At 32.7% G+C, this 17014-nt stretch overlaps 1 protein-coding gene across 1 annotated transcript; it reads right to left on the bottom strand.

Moving 5' to 3' along the window:
- Nucleotides 1-14908: 14908 nt before the first annotated feature.
- On the bottom strand, nucleotides 14909-15793 carry LOC143227366 (general transcription factor II-I repeat domain-containing protein 2-like). The gene is made up of 2 exons (XM_076458820.1): nucleotides 15618-15793; nucleotides 14909-15257 (listed from the first exon to the last, which is right to left on the bottom strand). Exons 1-2 carry the CDS (start codon nucleotides 15791-15793, stop codon nucleotides 14909-14911), a joined length of 525 nt encoding a protein of 174 aa, XP_076314935.1.
- Nucleotides 15794-17014: the final 1221 nt, after the last annotated feature.

The following is a 17014-nucleotide window of genomic DNA, read 5'->3' as shown; positions in this document are numbered from 1 at the left end:
TATCAAACAGATACATATGTCATATATGTATATGTATATTATTCTCTGGGCTGCCAGCATAGAGATCTTCATTAGCATTGCAATCTGCCTACTTGTATATTAATTTAATTGTGTGTTTCAAAAATACTATACAGCAGCAACTTTCTACTGTAGCAATATTGCAGCAACATTTCTCTGAAATAGAATCTTTGAAAAAACTACAATGAATACTGAAGCAACATTGCGCCAACATTTCTTTGTAATACATTTTTATGTGTCCAGAACGTAATGCACATCATTTAATATTGAATCAATATTGCTCAAATTAAAAGTTGTAATACTGAATTTCTGCAATGTTTAGCAAATGTTGCAGGAATGAATGCTCCCCGCTAGTACAGCGGTATGTCTTCGGATTTACAACGCAAAATCAGGGATTCAATTCCCCTCGGTGGGCTCAGCAGATAGCCCAATGTGGCTTTCCTATAAGAAAACACAAACACAAACGTTGCAGAAATGTTATCTTCTGCAATCTTCTTGTGATGTTGCAGGAACATTATGTTTTTGCTGGGTATACGCTGTCAAGTTGCACATCAAACTTAACTTTACACAAACAATGTTGCTTTGGCAACGGTATACTGTACGCATGCGCAACCTTGGTACGGAGCGCGAAAAAAGATGACAGAGTATGTGACTGATTGCGGCAAAAGTATAGCTTAGATGTACACATAAAAAACTAATAAGGCCCAGTATAATGTGTTTTCATGTATTTAGTCTCAGAACGTCAAGGTTAAGACCAAATTAATACCAAATCTTTCATTCCTTACAAAATTTTTTATTTTCGGAACCAAATAGCTTTGTTCAGTACAAATTTGCCTAATTTTGGCCTTGAAAAGTACCAAATGACAACCCTGGTATATATAACAATGTTAAGAATCATGTTGTCGTACATTTCGAAGTTTCACGCAGTTTTTCCTGAAAGGTCGGATTATCGCCTCTAGACTGCTCCAATCAGTCAGTTGTTTTCCCAGCTTTTCAGAAACGTAATATAACACATACTGATCTGAATTTATAGTCACAAAATAGTTAAAATATACCTAAAAGTTTGTCGTGATTGCTATCTTTCCGTCTCGGATTGCTCGTTTGTCCCATAAGAAATATCACCAGAGGGCCGGGTCGAGGCATTATGACATCATGAAAGGATCAAGAAAGAAGTAAGGAGAATATAATTGTGATCTGCATTTTTGGGTCTAAAAATGACACATTTCATAACATTTTGTTGGCTATTTATCCCCATAGTAAATCTCAATTTCAGATCTGTTTATGTTATTACATAATAGTAAGGGAATATATACATACCCAAATACTCTTATAGATTACATGTAATCTATGAACGGTGGCATTGCTACAGTGACATTCCTTTCTAAATATTTTCCTGGTATGATAAATTTCAAAACATGTACTCATACAGCAAGTTGTTTGAAACCAAAAAGTTACAGCTCAGAAAAGTTTCAGTGAGAAACACACTTATAATAATATTACAAAACACACATGAATAATGCAATACTAACGCAAATAAAACCAAAACAAACGAGACAATAACCCAAATATAACGTACGAAAACAGAAGCCGAAAAAATTAAAAACTAACCACGTCTCTGTACATATCTGTCACCATTTTGTTTGACTTATGTTTCTGTGGTATTACACTCTTATTTTTCTGTAGATGTGACTGAATAAAGCAGTAGAAGGTAAAACAAAACAGTTCCACTACCTATAATTTCTTATAAATAGCCACAACAGAAAAAATGATTGAAAAAATATTTTATCTTCAAGGTCAGACATCGTAACATAAGATCACCTTTCACCTGAAGTTTTATCAACATTTTTTTTGCTCTTTACAGTAATCTTTTGCAAATCAATGACTTCTTACTTCAGATACATAGTTTAGTAGTTTCTCGAAACTTTGGTCACTCATTGAGTCAAAGAAAACATTTTTTTAACAATGCAGAGTAAAGTCGAATACAGCAGATGGGGATAAATTACAAAAAATTGACTAAAGTTGAGTGTGGCAGTGAAAGAGTTAAGGGCATGATAGCTATGGGGAAACTCTTTGGTGCCCCCCTTCTCTTGATGCCCTAAGGACGTGCTTATTTTGCTTAATGATTAATCCATGGCTGCTAGGCCTACTTGCAATAAGAAGCCGAAACTCCCATACTTGTTTCCGTCAAAACACCAGCTGGAATAAGATGGCTACCGCATCCCAATATGCTCCTCGGTTTACTGGCATATTACCATATATTAATCAATAAACACGTTACGGTATACTACCATGATGAAATGACAGAAATCCACCATATTTTTACGGAATTTTTATACAGTGTATGTTTATTCGGACTATTTTGAATTAGGTACTGTTCCTCTAATCAATAACAGTTCAAAATTAGGGACAGCCGCGTGTATTTTTCACGAAAATTCCAGACGAACTAACAAATATGATAAAGTGAATTAGTTTAAATGTATGGGAAAAACTTTTATACATGAAAACGATCGGAATATGAAATGTAGGCCAACATTTCATTAGCTTCAAGTTTAATTAACAAAATTAAATAAAGAGAACAGGTAATATCTACTTAATATACGGTATATATTTTGTTAGCTTGTTTTTTATTCTGCAGTCTGAAACGACGATAATCATTTACAGATGTTTGAATGACTAATTAACGATATAATGCTTAAATGACTGGTTTATAGTTTTAATATTAGCTTCATATTAGATGATGAAGGTTCTTTAGTAATTTTTATCGATTTTCTAAATAGACATTTTTTTGCTGTACATTTTACGTATTCTTAAGGCCATGATTTATTGGTTAGTAGCTCGGGCGTTTATGCAGAGGTAGAAGGCCCGAGACGAGATGTTTGTTTGTTTTGTTTTGTTTTTGAATTTCGCACAAAGCTACTCGAGGGCTATCTGTGCTAGCCGTCCCTAATTTAGCAGTGTAAGACTAGAGGGAAGGCAGCTAGTCATCACCACCCACCGCCAACGAATAGTGGGATTGACCGTAACATTATAACGCCCTCACGGCTGGGAGGGCGAGCATGTTTAGCGCGACGCGGGCGCGAACCCGCGACCCTCGGATTACGAGTCGCACGCCTTACGCGCTTGGCCATGCCAGGCTTCGAGACGAGATATTTTATAAAATACATCGAGCCGTACCTATGACTTTGTAAGCATTATAAATGTACAGTGAGTCCCACTATTTGATTAAGAATAGTTACATAATAGCTAGCAAATACAACTGAATGGTTACGTTTTCCTCTGATCAGCAGCTACGATTAGAGATACTTGTGTGTTCGATGCAACCTTTTTTAGTATGTTTTACTCTGCTATTCATCGTATAAATATAACGTGTAATTCTATATTGAAGTAATCATAAACTTAAATATATATTTGTACTTTATATAAAGAAGGTCTTATAATATATATATAATTTTGTAGTTATAGTTCAAATGTTCTCTACTGTTACTAGTTTGATATATTAATAGTGTATACACAGTAATTGATAAAAGTTTGGGCACGTACCCCTTCTTTCCTGTTATAGATGCCTACAAAGAAAAATATAGTAATTGATACGATTGCGGTTAGATGAGTTTCAAATAAAATAATTACATGCTTACATCTTTTTTTTTTATAGCTCTGTTAACTCTTATTATTTTAGCTGATATCCATACGTTCTCATATACCTGCACTCTGGTCTAGAAGTTTAATCATATGGGCATTCATGTTGAAAACAAGGGAGGGGAAAATTTGTAGCTCAGTAACACGAGAGGAAGGAATAAAATAGGTCAACAATTTGAAAACTAACAAAGTTAAAAACAAATCGATTGGTTGACATGTATTTCTTATGCTGCTCTGTAAAAGTCACCTAGTTTTTAACATATTGTCCTATTGGAGTAAGCAACTGGCTAGCACAAAATATTCTCTGTATATATTTCACATTGAGAGTTAAAAAAACAACAAAAAACTGTAATTTCTTTTTGATACCCAAATCCAAGGATTATTTCAGTTGTTGTCCTCTACTGCTGCTTATACTACTGTTCAGCTTCAAATCTTCTCTTAGTGATTTGTAAGTCAGTTTAAACGTTGTAATTGACCTAAACAGGTGAACCACTTTATCAACTCTTCTTTTTCTGCCTTCCACTAAAAATCAAGAGCAATATCTTTTGCATATATATCATTATCATCTGGATCCAAGTTCTCGGATACAGTGTTGTCAGTATTTTCTGACTAATCAGTCTTCTGAATCTCTGAACCCTTGTCTATCCAGTACACGATAAGATTCTCATTGTCATGCAGTTTTAGTTTGTCAATATGCTTATTATGATTGTGTACACCACATGATAGCTACAACTTTTACTAGTTTGATGGATATCTAAAGGGCAGGTAATATGACTACTTGATAATTATGATTAACAACTAATATAGGTCTTAGTCATTCCATTTGTTCATTGGGGTGAAAGTTGTTGCAAACTAAATTGGTTGTTCTGAAAGCATGTCGTTCTTAAATATTGAAAGTTGCTTTTGAACTTCACATGGGAGTGCATTTAGGTGTGAACAAGACATCATTTGACTAAAAAAAAATTAGCAAGGAGTAGAGTTTTTCATTTTTGTAGAACTTGCCATATATGTGAATTGATTGAAATACTTAACCAGAAAATTCCTGTTCCTTGCTCAAATCCTTTCCCAGTTTTTCAACAACCCCTCGCTCGTGTGATTATTTGTTAATACAAAAAGGTAAAATTTGAGTTTGAGCACTTTCACCTATTACAAAATATTATGATCATAAGTTTATTTGTATTGATTGTGTTACATATCGTCATGATTATGTATGTTGTATAGTTCTCTGATAATTTATTATATTTAATGTATATTTATTAATGAATATGTAATATCTTAGTTAGAAATTGTCTAATGCCGTTTTTTATTCTATAAGGAGGGAGGTGTATTGGATTTAAGATGTGTTTATTTTAATACTGATCTTTGTTTCAGTTAACTATACATTTAGAAGTGCGTATAATTTATACTGTCAATAGTGTATTGTGAAATTCCCGTCGATTCCTGTAATTTATAGAAGATTCTCGATTTAAGAATCAACAATACACTATGTATGTATGTAAAATACTAATGATTACCTCTTTTTGTCAACTTAACTTTCAAGAATTTCGCATGAAGTTTATAAATAAATTCACAAAGAGATGTTAAATATATTATTGGTTTGCTACATTTAATATACTGTAAACGTTGAAAGCTATAATCGTGATAAACGCTAATTAATCGGGATACAGCAAAAAGTTGAACTGCAGAGTTTATAGATTTTGGACATTACAAACTGTTTAACTTCATACGTTAATATTTCTACGAAGACAATGTATAATTGCAGTGGAAAAACTCACATGTGAAGAATTAGCTAGCTTCTTGTTAAGTGAACTGTACCGATATTAATTTGAAATTACTTTGTTCATCATGAACTGTGAATAAAATATTCAGTTCCAGACTAGTTAGAGGACTCAACATTGTTTGTAAGTTTGGAACATTTTGTATGTAAATGATTATTTGTAATAACTATAATTTTAATATTGTATTATTGCTTCTATATTAAAATATATTTGTGTTAAGAAAGAAAATTGTGTGTATCAATCTTGTTACAAATATCATAAATTTGATACACATCGACATCCATTTAACTTCTAAGTACAAATTCAAATTTCAGGCTTTGTTAAATTGTACTACATAACATAATAAATTGGAGACTCGTCCGAGATAAATTATAATAGCTAACAAGTGAAACCTCATATTTCACGTTTAGGTAGAATTGAATATAGCTTTGATTTTGAAAAAAAATTTCAGCTAACTCAAACATTGAAACAGCATTTTGGGCACAGTGTATAGTAATTGTATGCTAAGTAATAAAATAATCATTTACTGTTTGGTGACTTTATGTGAAGAACTATGTTTGATGAATTTTTAGATTTAGTAACACACAAAAATGCTAATTAAAAATGGTGACCATTTTTGATACACGATGATACATTTTTATTATTGGTTGGATTAAAGGAATCATACAGCAAAGTACAGGAATTATAAAATCTAATTTATAAAAAATATAAAGTTGAATGATTTTTAAATTGAAAAAGGTCATAATACTACCAAATATTAATTACAAGTACTAGCAGAAACGCTGTTCTATTGAAGATTTTTTATTTTGACGTAGTATTCATATTTCATTTAAAACAGTTCAGAAAAAATGAAGTGTATGTAGTGCATGAAAAGTGTAGGTTGTCCTCGTGCTCTTCAGTCATGTGCAGCTCATTGTATCAAAATGATTCAATGTTTGTTTTACTTTTGGAATGAAGCACAAAGTTACAGAATGAGCTGTCTTTGATCTGCCCACTACGGGTATCAAAACCTGTTTTTAGCTTTGTGTAAGTCTATAAACATTTCGCTGTGCCACTAAGGTCATGACTCAATCTACAGATATCAAGATTTTCATAAATGTTATTGGTGTAAACTATAATGTTTTTATGTATTGATGTTTATTGAAAAATAATAATTTTAAAGAACTTCACTTTTTGGTACTACATTTAAACCTTACATCAATAAAGTTGTAATTAAACCTTCACGTACAGTATTAGTAAAGTCGTGTCCTTGTTGTGAGGAAAGTACTTTTATTTTAAAATGTTTTCTATTATAAAGAAATATACTGAGACTATTTTTATTTGTTTTAGTTATCGGTGTTATTAAGAAATAAGAGTAAGAAAAATAAATTGATTCGTCAGGAGATAATTCCAAAAATGCAATGTACAATTTTGATTGGAAACCTGTGTTTATTTTTGTAAGTTAGTAACGATTTTTCACCACAATAATAAAATAAAAAGTTATGGACTGTTACAACAGAATGAACATTAAAACTAATTATTTATTTATTTTTTTCACGACACAAGTGTATTCCAATCAAGAAAAAAGTTTTTAAGATCTATTTGATGCAGTGGAAAATTAGAGGTATAGAAAAACAAGTAAAATCATATAATAGTTAAAGTACTATGAAAATCTATGAAAACTGGAGAAAAAATATCCATGGACAAATGGATTACTATTGAGATATACAAAGGTTCCAGATATATATTGGATTATTATCTGATTCCTCAAAGGTGGATGAAGCTAAGTATTAAAAAACCTGGCTTTTAGTTACATTATCATTAGTTTTTCTTAAATTATTTTATTAATTGTTCTTCAGTGATACAATGGTAAGTCTGAAGGTGAAAAAAAAAGGTTTCGACACACATGGTGGGGACAGCAGAGATAATCTAAAGGTTTCGACACACATGGTGGGGACAGCAGAGATAATCTAAAGGTTTCGACACACATGGTGGGGACAGCAGAGATAATCTAAAGGTTTCGACACACATGGTGGGGACAGCAGAGATAATCTAAAGGTTTTGACACACATGGTGGGGACAGCAGAGATAATCTACTTTGAACCTTCGTTCTTAACAACAGTTATATCTTTGTATTTTATAACGAACTGTCTAGGCCGTGCTCACTACGTGTATCGAAACCCACGATATCATTCCGCTGACGCACCTCTGTGCCGCTGGGTGGTTCAGTACAACCAATAAATTTATTGTTTTATTTGTTTCAGAAACGAAACTTTAATACGATAAATTTCATGAAAAACTTCATGCGTAATATAAAAACCTGTATAGCTATTTTCTCTCTTTTCTTGATGTTTCTGAAGTTATATGAAAGTGTATGGAAATATTAGAATTTTTTTACAAAACATCAAATCAACTTTTGTGATGTTGGTATATAAAAAATTAGGAACTTCATCACTTGTAAAAGTACGTGAAATTGACGCAAAAAATAATTGGGTAATTTTTGTAAATACTTTATTAATTTCCTTCTAAATGTATATAATTTCACACTCACACAAAACACCAACATAAGTTTAGTAATTCTACAGTGTTACTGTTAGAGCGACTTTGAAATGTGGAAATTAAACAGATATCAATTTTTTTATTTTCAGCAGTATGTTTAGGGAAATATAACAAAAATTCACGTGATTAAAAGAAAGCAGATAACATGTATCTTCGTGTTAAAAACAACAACAAGAAAAATAACTTTTTTTTTTACATTTCAGCACAAACGTTTTAATTCTTTCACTCTCCCTTTTTTATTATTTTGTTGAAAATTATTTTTTTTTATAAACAATCTAATGGTGATAAAATAATCATCTAGCCTACTACTGTTATACAAGAAAACATGCATGTCAGTACAAAATGCACACAACGAAGTTCTTATGCTAATGAACTACAGCTAGTAAAGCTAAAAATATTTACAACAGTTTATGCGAGTAGCCAAAAAACAGAGAATAAAAATGCTGCTATAAAGGAAGATTATACAAATTTTTCGGGGTATGAAACAAGAGCAGTTTGTTAAGCCGATAAAATTAAGAATTTCATTGGAATGAAAGAGTCTCTGATTGTTTGATTTTGAAGTTCGTGCAAAGTTACGCGAGATCTATCTGCACTAGCTGTTCCAAATTTCAGAGTGAAAAACTAGAGGGAAGGCAACTAGTCATCACTATTGACTGACACATCACTGGGCTACTATTTTTACTAAAGAATAATGAAATTGACCTTCAACTCATAACTCCACCACGATTGAAAGAGCGCACACACTTGGTTAAATGGGTATTAGAACACGCGACCTGTAGATTTTGAGTCGAATGCTTTAAACATCTAGCGATATGAGGAATTACTGGTAGCTATATGGGTTAATGGTTAAAATAATATTGTTGTATAATATCCTGACATAATTATTATAACCTAAATTATAATTTTCAATAATGTTGTATGTTATTCCGTTGTTTTATTTACTTATTTTGTTTTTGTAACTGTTTATATTTTGTGTGTGCCAGAAAACATTATTAATATAATAACAGGGTAAACAACGACTCATAACGTAAAAAATAATCTTTATTGATGGTACAAAATGCTACACGTTATCAAAAAGTTAAATACAATCATGCTACCTGCCTGAATGCATGCTGCCAATTGTAAAGTTTTCTGAAAGAGGAGTAAGGTATGAGGCTGTTTTTCATTGTTTATGCTAGGCTCTTTAGTTCCAGTGAAGGGAAATCTTAATGCTACAACATACAATGTCATTCTAGAGAATTGTGTACTTTTAACTTTGTGGCAACAGTTTGGGGAAGGCCCTTTTTGTTTCAGCAAACCGAGGTTCATTAAGACATGGTTTGCCGAGGTTGGTCTAGAAGAGCTTGACTGGCCTGCATAGAACCCTCACCTAAACCTCATCGAACACTTTTGGGATGAACTGGAACACCGACTGCGAGCCAAGCCTTCTCACCCGACCTCACTAATGCTCTTGTAGTTGAATAAGAGCGAATCTCTGCAGCCATGTTCCAAAATCTAGTGAAAAGCCTTCCCAGAAGAGTGGAGGCTGTTATATGAGTAAAGGGGGGGGGATCAACTCCATATTAATGCCTATGATGTTTGAATGAGATATTCAACAAGCACATATGGGTGTGATGTTCGAGTGTCCACACACCTTTAGCCATGACGTGTATATTTGCATTAGGCGTTCTGAATTTAAGAGTGAAGGCATCTAATCTTCAACTCCGACCGACAAATCCTTGGACTACTCATTTTACTGTCCCATGCTGTTACAAAGGTAATTCTACAGATTTTAAATGCTAAATTCAGGAGTTCGATTCCCTTCGGTAGATTCAGTATATAATCCAATGTGGTTTTGCTCAATGAACACAAACACACACTGTTTTTACTAACGAAGAGTGAAATTGATCTTACACCTATAATAACACCTATAATATAAAGAGCGCTTATGCTTTCTTAAACCACATTCGAGCCCGCAGTTTGTAGATTTTGAGGGGAACGTCATAAACACCTAAAGGTGCTATGTCTCACTGGTAGTTATGTGGATTAATGGTTAAAATATTATTGTGTAATATCGTGACATAATGATTATAATCTAAATTATAATTTTCAATAATTTTGTAAGTTATTCCGTTGTTTTATTTATTTAGTTTGTTTTTGTAACTGTTCATATTTTTTGTGTATCAGAAAACACGTTATGTTATTATAATAACAAGGTAAACAACGAATCATAACGTAAAAGATAATTTTATCGATAGTAGGACATTCTACATGTTACACAGATTAAAAACAATTAACATAGCAGAAATTTTGTTTAAAAGAATAAAATACCACATGACACTTGTGCGCAGTCGTTTTCCTTCAACCTCACGAGTGAATTGTTTGACTTGAGGGATTATTACATATTGACTGAAAAGGTTATACCTAACATAGTTGTCTTGTTGGAAATCCGTGAAGGAGGTCTGAGAAAGCAGGAAGATGTAATCGTTGAAAGGTTTTCTTCTTTCTCCTGGTTATTCAAGTTGTCAGTTGTTGTTGCGAAGGGACCAAAATATGTTTCCGTAGCATCCAGTTCATACGTACTCTACTCAGGTTTTTAATTGATGGTAGATAAATTTCATCGGTAAAGTGCCAGTTGGTATTATAATTTTTTAAATATCAAATATAATTGAGAAAACCCACTTTCACAGGAAGGACTAATAATCTATCTTTCCTGTGCTCTGGCTGTAAATATGAACATGACAGTTAAGTAAAACATAACAATCTTCAAAATCTCAGTTAGTGTGTGTGATTGGTTACTTTTTGCTTTTCTCTTTGTGAAATACATTGTATGGTGATACGTGTTTGAGAAGAGTACTTGTGATTTTGTATAATGTAGCTGTAGGTTTTTTTCTTTACTGCTTTGTTGTAGTACTGGTAATCAAGCGTGGTTAGTCTTGTCTCTTAAAGTGAGAGCTTTACGACCAATCTGATTGTTCCATGTCATATTAGTAGGCATATAATTGTTTTATATATTTTGTGTGTTTATCGTCAATGAATTTGATGTAATTGATACGCTTGTTGATTGAGGTTTGTATGTTTTGAACGTGCTTTCTCCACGTGAGGCGTGTGTCCAAGATGATTATAAGAAACTTACATTTATTCATTTTAATTTCTACTTCTTTTTGTATTAGTATTTTCCTCAAAAAGACGATTGCTTGTGTGTGTGTAATATAATTTTACATTTGTTGCAACATTCTATGTTTAAATTTAGTGGTTTTTGAACTCGACCAGTTGCAATTAGTTTTTTTCTGTATATGCTACAGACAACTATGTTGTTATAATAGAAATGATAAGTATATGTTAGGTTAGGGAAAGGGATCTAGTTACGAAGGTGATATACAGAAGTGGCAAAAAGGATTGATCCTTTCGGGTCTTTTTGTTATATTGAATGTTTTAGTTGTTGGCTGAAAAGCTCAGAGTGAAAAGAGTTGGGCAAGCGTTGACAGTTATTTACCTAATTGTGGTCTTCGGAATTAAAATATGGGGAGTTTAAATTGCTGAAAGATGTTTCATAATTGTGGACAAAAATATTTGTTTTATGTGAATCTGCTTTAACTGCAGTGTTATTATATTGTATTTGGTTGAACATAAAAAATATCCTTGTTGGCTCACAGGGACTTACATTATATAACTAACGTATTTTGTGGTTAATGTCCAGTGATTACTTCAGTATTCTCTTGAAACTAAGAGTGTTAGTATCCTATGTTGCCTTGCTAATAGTATTTGTTATATATTGTGTACATGTATCAAGTTCGTATTTGCTATTTATACAATGTGTTATTGTGTTAAGTGAGTTTTAAGGAATCCATAAAATGACTGCCAATGGGTTTTAATGTAGTAGAATGTGAGGAAGTCTAGCGGCATTGGGGGTCTCTCTGTGTGTGAAGCATGCATGATGATATGGGGAAATGATTGCGTGAATTTTAACTATGTAAATTCGTAGTTTCTGTTTATAACGAGTTCGGTACAATTACTAAATCTAATAGGTTATACGTGTTTTTAGGCGAGTTGTGAGTAGGAGTGGTATCATTAGTAACTTACATATGGTGTAGTTTGAGTTTCGCTATGTAATACTGGCGTTTGGCTCCTGTTAAACAAACATTCTATAAAAGTTCAGTTAGTGATGAAAATGAAGGCAAGCCACACAGCTATACAAACTATGGATGTATGTTAAATGTTAAATGAATGGTGATAATATAGCTAGGCGTATTTGTGTGGCTGTGATGTGTTTTTTTTGTGTGTTTATTGGCACTGTAGAATTTCTCCTTTCGGAAGTCTTTATATATCTTTGAAATGTAAATCGGTGAACTGTTTATTTGGAAAACAATACGTAACCAGGGCTGGATATTTACTATTGATAGTTTGCTCAAGATAGAAATCCCTGTTATAATTCCTGTATAAAATTATTGCAAGTGATATCTTCTGTAGTGTGAGCTCGCAATGGAATTTTCCAAAACCTGAGAGAGTACTAATTTAATGTTGTAGTGCTGCGAAATGTTCTAAGTCCTAAACTTAAAAAAATCTATATTATTCGTACCAGAACACGTTAGTTTGAAGCTAGAGTTCGTGCATTTTTGTAGAGCATCAATTGGAAACTATCATGTGCAAGGTCCCCCATTTTGCTGTTGTATATCGTTACTCGAAATTACTGTCTCTTTATGCAGTAGGCAATTACCATAGCAGATTTCCCTACTCAGACGACGGTGATGATTCTTTATAATGTTACTTATAAGTATATGAATTTTTGAGTGTGTATTATCTATTACTACAGTATATAGCATTATTTCAAAGTCGAAACATGCAGGCACGGATGGCCTGGTGATTAGGGCTCTCGACTCGCAATTTTAGGGATGCTGGTTCAAATCCTCGTCACTCCAAATATGCTCGCCCCTTTTAGCCGTGGTGGCGTTATAAGTATACGATCAATCCCACTATTCATAGATAATAGATTAGCCCAAAAGTTGGCTGAGTAGTGATGAGTAGCTGTTTTTCCTCTAGTCTTACACTGTTAGATCAGGAACGCCTAGTGCCGATAGACCTTGTGTATCTTTGCCAATGGCATAACGATATATCTGCATACTCACACGGCTTAAAACCGGGTTTCGATTCCCATCGTGGGCAGAGAACAGATAGCCCATTGTTTAGCTTTGCACTTCTAAAGTTTAGAATCTAAACAAACACAACATACACATATAAACTTAAATGCGAGACAGAAACATACAATAACTTTATTTTTAGATGCTCAAATAAACAATCTCTTTGTCCTTTACCGTAAGAAATGATCTACTGATTTATATATTCGTTTTGACAGTTTTGTGCCACACTTTGTTCTAAATCTCTTAAACACTGCATAAAATATCTGTTCTTATTACTTGTGTCTTAATTTAGAAATTTAAAAAATTCATTACATATTAGAATGTAATGGTTATCTTTTTAATTTCTGATACTTTATTTCACGAAAATTTTAACTAACATACAATTAATTCTAAAAGAATAAACTTATTGTAAAGTTAACTTCATTCACTGTTCATATTACTTTTCTAATAATATTATATGTAATTATTAAAATACGTGATTATCTTTTAGTTATTAAAATAAATAATCTTTCATAATAATATCAGAAATAATAATAATAAAGACGTGAATTATATTGTACAGAATAAAGTTAAGCCTACCTAGTCTTATAGTTCCAAAGCGCTATAGAAATACAGTTAGGCTTAATTTATTATTATATTAATGCCTCTCGATTCCTTGAAGGCACATAGGGTCGCAATCACTTGCGGATTCATTAACAGGGTGGTTTTTAAGGGAGTAGATTGTTAGCCCACTGCATAACCCTCAACCAGGATGATAAACCATATCCGTCCCTAATTTTGCAGTTTAACGAAGATCTTTAAATGAGAAGCTTTAAATAGAATCACGTTACAGCGTAAACTTTCACCTGTCACAAAATCAAAATAATATTAAGCCATTAAAAACGACAAGCAGTGGAAAAGACCGAAAGACGTTTAAAAATAATGAAACATTAAAAATATTCAAAATAAGTATATGCACATATATTTGATAAAAAACTTTTTATTAATTTGGAATGTTCAAGCAAAAGCCTTACAACATGCAGTTTTAAAACGAGTTACAAAGAATAAATAGGCTAGACAAATTCGTTGAGATATTAGAAAGAAGAGATTGTAAATGACGTTCGTACTGCGTGGAGCATGTTTATAAAAATAGTTATAAAACATTGTTGATGTAGTTCTAGGAAGAATTGCAAACAGAAAACAAGTATTGAAGTGATATAAATTTGATTTTAGAAATTGAAATGAAACAAAAAACTAATAAACATCAGTTCGAGAAATGATCAAATGGCAGCTTAATAACAGGAATAATAATAATCTGGGAACTATATGCAAACCGTATCAAGATAACTGGGGCGATAAAGATATATAGACGGAAGCTAGAAATTAATTAAAAGAGAAACGCTCATTTATTCCGTGTTTAAGATAATTTAGTTTATGTTCTAGGCCAGGAGTTCCCGAGGGCCACAACCATATTCACGAGTCTAGTGGTGGGCGGCATTAATTTTTTTTCAAATTAGGGCTTGTTGGTGTATTACCTAATGTAAAATAAAGAGTGAATATTTCCATGGTATGGTTAATTTATGTCCTTTCAACACGGTAAAAATAGTTACGATTTGGGAAGGAGTTAATCTGAATGTGACTTACTTTACGTTACATGATATTTGGACCGGCATATTTGTCAAAAAAGATGTATTTCATTGTAAAAATAAAAGGAAAATGTAATTTAAACGTGTTCAATTACGTAATAAGTTAACTTATTAAAAAAATGCTTCATGTATAAAAAACTAGAATAGGAAACATATCTATGATATTTAACATAGTACGGACTTAAAATTTTCAATGTCAACTTTGAGGTCGCTCAGCAGCACTGACCAAAGCGGGTATGTCGACATGCAGTTCTGTCATAGCTAATCTCAGGAGGTGAAGCAGAGAAGAATCCATGAGGCGACTTCTGTTGTGGTTCTTAATGAATTTCATAGGGGAAAACACACTTTTACATATGTATGTGTTACCAAACATTGATGTCATTTTGTGTCCAAAAGCATGCAGATTAGGAAATCGATTTTTTGAAAGTAGTTTAATGAAATCTGGTCCTTTTTCTTGCCTGGTTTGCAAACCATATATTTCATGTTGAACGTTAGCTTGTTGATTTTCTATGTCAACACAAAGAGGATTATTGAACAGCTCTATCCTGCTTTTTAGCATTTCAGATTCTTAGAATCTTGCATTAAACTCATCTAAGATATCTACAATATTTACACAAAATTCTGAAAAATCAAGTGGTTCGTCATCTTTGAACTGTTCTGTTAAATGCTGAGAACTTGGAAAGTGGGCCAAGTCGTTGTTTTCTAAACAAATTTTGAAAATTCTTAACTTATTTCGAAACTCATTTATGTTTCCCATTAAAACTAATACCATCTGGTTCCACTTCTGGAGCTTCAGGTTGAGATCGTTAAGGTGAGTGGTGATGTCTGTGAGAAAAGCCAGTTGTTTCAGAAAATTCTTGCTTTTGAGCTCTTCTTCCAATTATGTTGTATCCGATGAAACAAACCGATCATTGAATGCAGGGAGTTCTTTCCTTATTCCAAAGAATCGTTCAAGACACTTCTCGGCACTGAACCAGCTTACTTGGTTATAAAGAGCCAAATCCCCATATTCTGCCTCCATATCCATCAAAAACTGCTTCAGCTGCCGATGTAAAAGAGTTTTGTTTCCTCCTCTTATCATGTTTGTAACTTAACAAGTTTAAAAACTTCGTTTTGTTTCACTGATTTCACACACAAAGCTACTTGATCAATAACACAATGAAAGTTTGGGCAAGTTACTTCATTTTCCCTAAGAAAACCAACAAAGCATATATATATATTTTTTCCAATTATCGTGGCCAAGCGTGTTAAGGCGTGCGACTCGTAATCCGAGGGTCGCGGGTTCGCATCCCAGCCGCGCTAAACATGCTCTCCCCTTTTATCTGTGGGGGCGTTATAATGTGACGGTCAATCCCACTATTCGTTGGTAAAAGAGTAGCCCAAAGTTGGCGGTGGGTGGTGATGACTAGCTGCCTTCCCTCTAGTCTTACACTGCTAACTTAGGGACGGCTAGCACAGATAGCCCTCGAGTAGCTTTGTGCGAAATTCAAAAACAAACAAACAAACAAACAAAAATTCAATTATCGCAAGTGCGCCATCTGTCGCTATTGCTTACTTTTTTCAAAAAGGGTTTGCTCATGGGATAACGGAGACCACCAAATATTCCTGCCTTCGAGGACGGAACTGAAGTTTATTTAATCATTATTCTAAAAGCATATCATTTTACAGTATTGTAGGTAGCCCATAACTTCCTATAGGAGGCCATTTAGCTGTGAACAAGACATATAACAATATTATGAGACATTTCTTTTAGCGAAAGAAATCAAGCAAAATGTTTCTCACTTATTAAAACTTTTCATACATGTCAATTGGCTGTAAAACTTATTAAGAAAATTCCCGTACCTTTTTTAAACCAATTCCAACGTTTGAAAAATATTTCAGTCATGTAATAATTTACTATGTTAAGCCAAAGGGATAACATCTGTGTTAAAACACTCTCACACTCTGTGTAATTTTATTATCATAAGGTTATTTCTATTAATTGTGTATTACTTTTTTACATATTGAAATACATTTGATTTTAAAAAGAAATGTGTATCAGTCTTGTTGGTAAATTAATTTGATACATATTAATATATTTGTAATCTTTAAATTCAAATTTATGTTTTTTTAAAAAAAATACTAACACCTTGTCATACGTAACGTAATAAATCGGTGATTTGCGTGAAATAAATTGCAATACGTAAAAACTTAGAAAAAGTTGATAATGTTTATAATGACAGTTACCATTGTGCAATATTAAAACACTAGGTTCGTTTTTCTAGCAATTATTATATACAACCAATATTGTAATTACTCTTTA

The sequence above is a fragment of the Tachypleus tridentatus genome, chromosome 9, assembly GCF_004210375.1.
Source record: "Tachypleus tridentatus isolate NWPU-2018 chromosome 9, ASM421037v1, whole genome shotgun sequence".
NCBI lineage: Eukaryota > Metazoa > Arthropoda > Merostomata > Xiphosura > Limulidae > Tachypleus > Tachypleus tridentatus.
The sequence above is the reverse complement of the archived record's forward strand: the minus strand, read 5'-3'. Positions and strand labels throughout refer to the sequence as shown.

What these genes read in the sequence shown, in the direction of transcription:
- LOC143227366 (XM_076458820.1), bottom strand. Translation starts at nt 15,793, where the DNA reads ATGATAAGAGGAGGAAACAAAACTCTTTTACATCGGCAGCTGAAGCAG. An exon ending in CTCCCTGCATTCAATGATCG is followed by an intron (nt 15,258 to 15,617) that starts GTTTGTTTCATC and finishes GCTAAAAAGCAG; the next exon opens with GATAGAGCTGTTCAATAATC.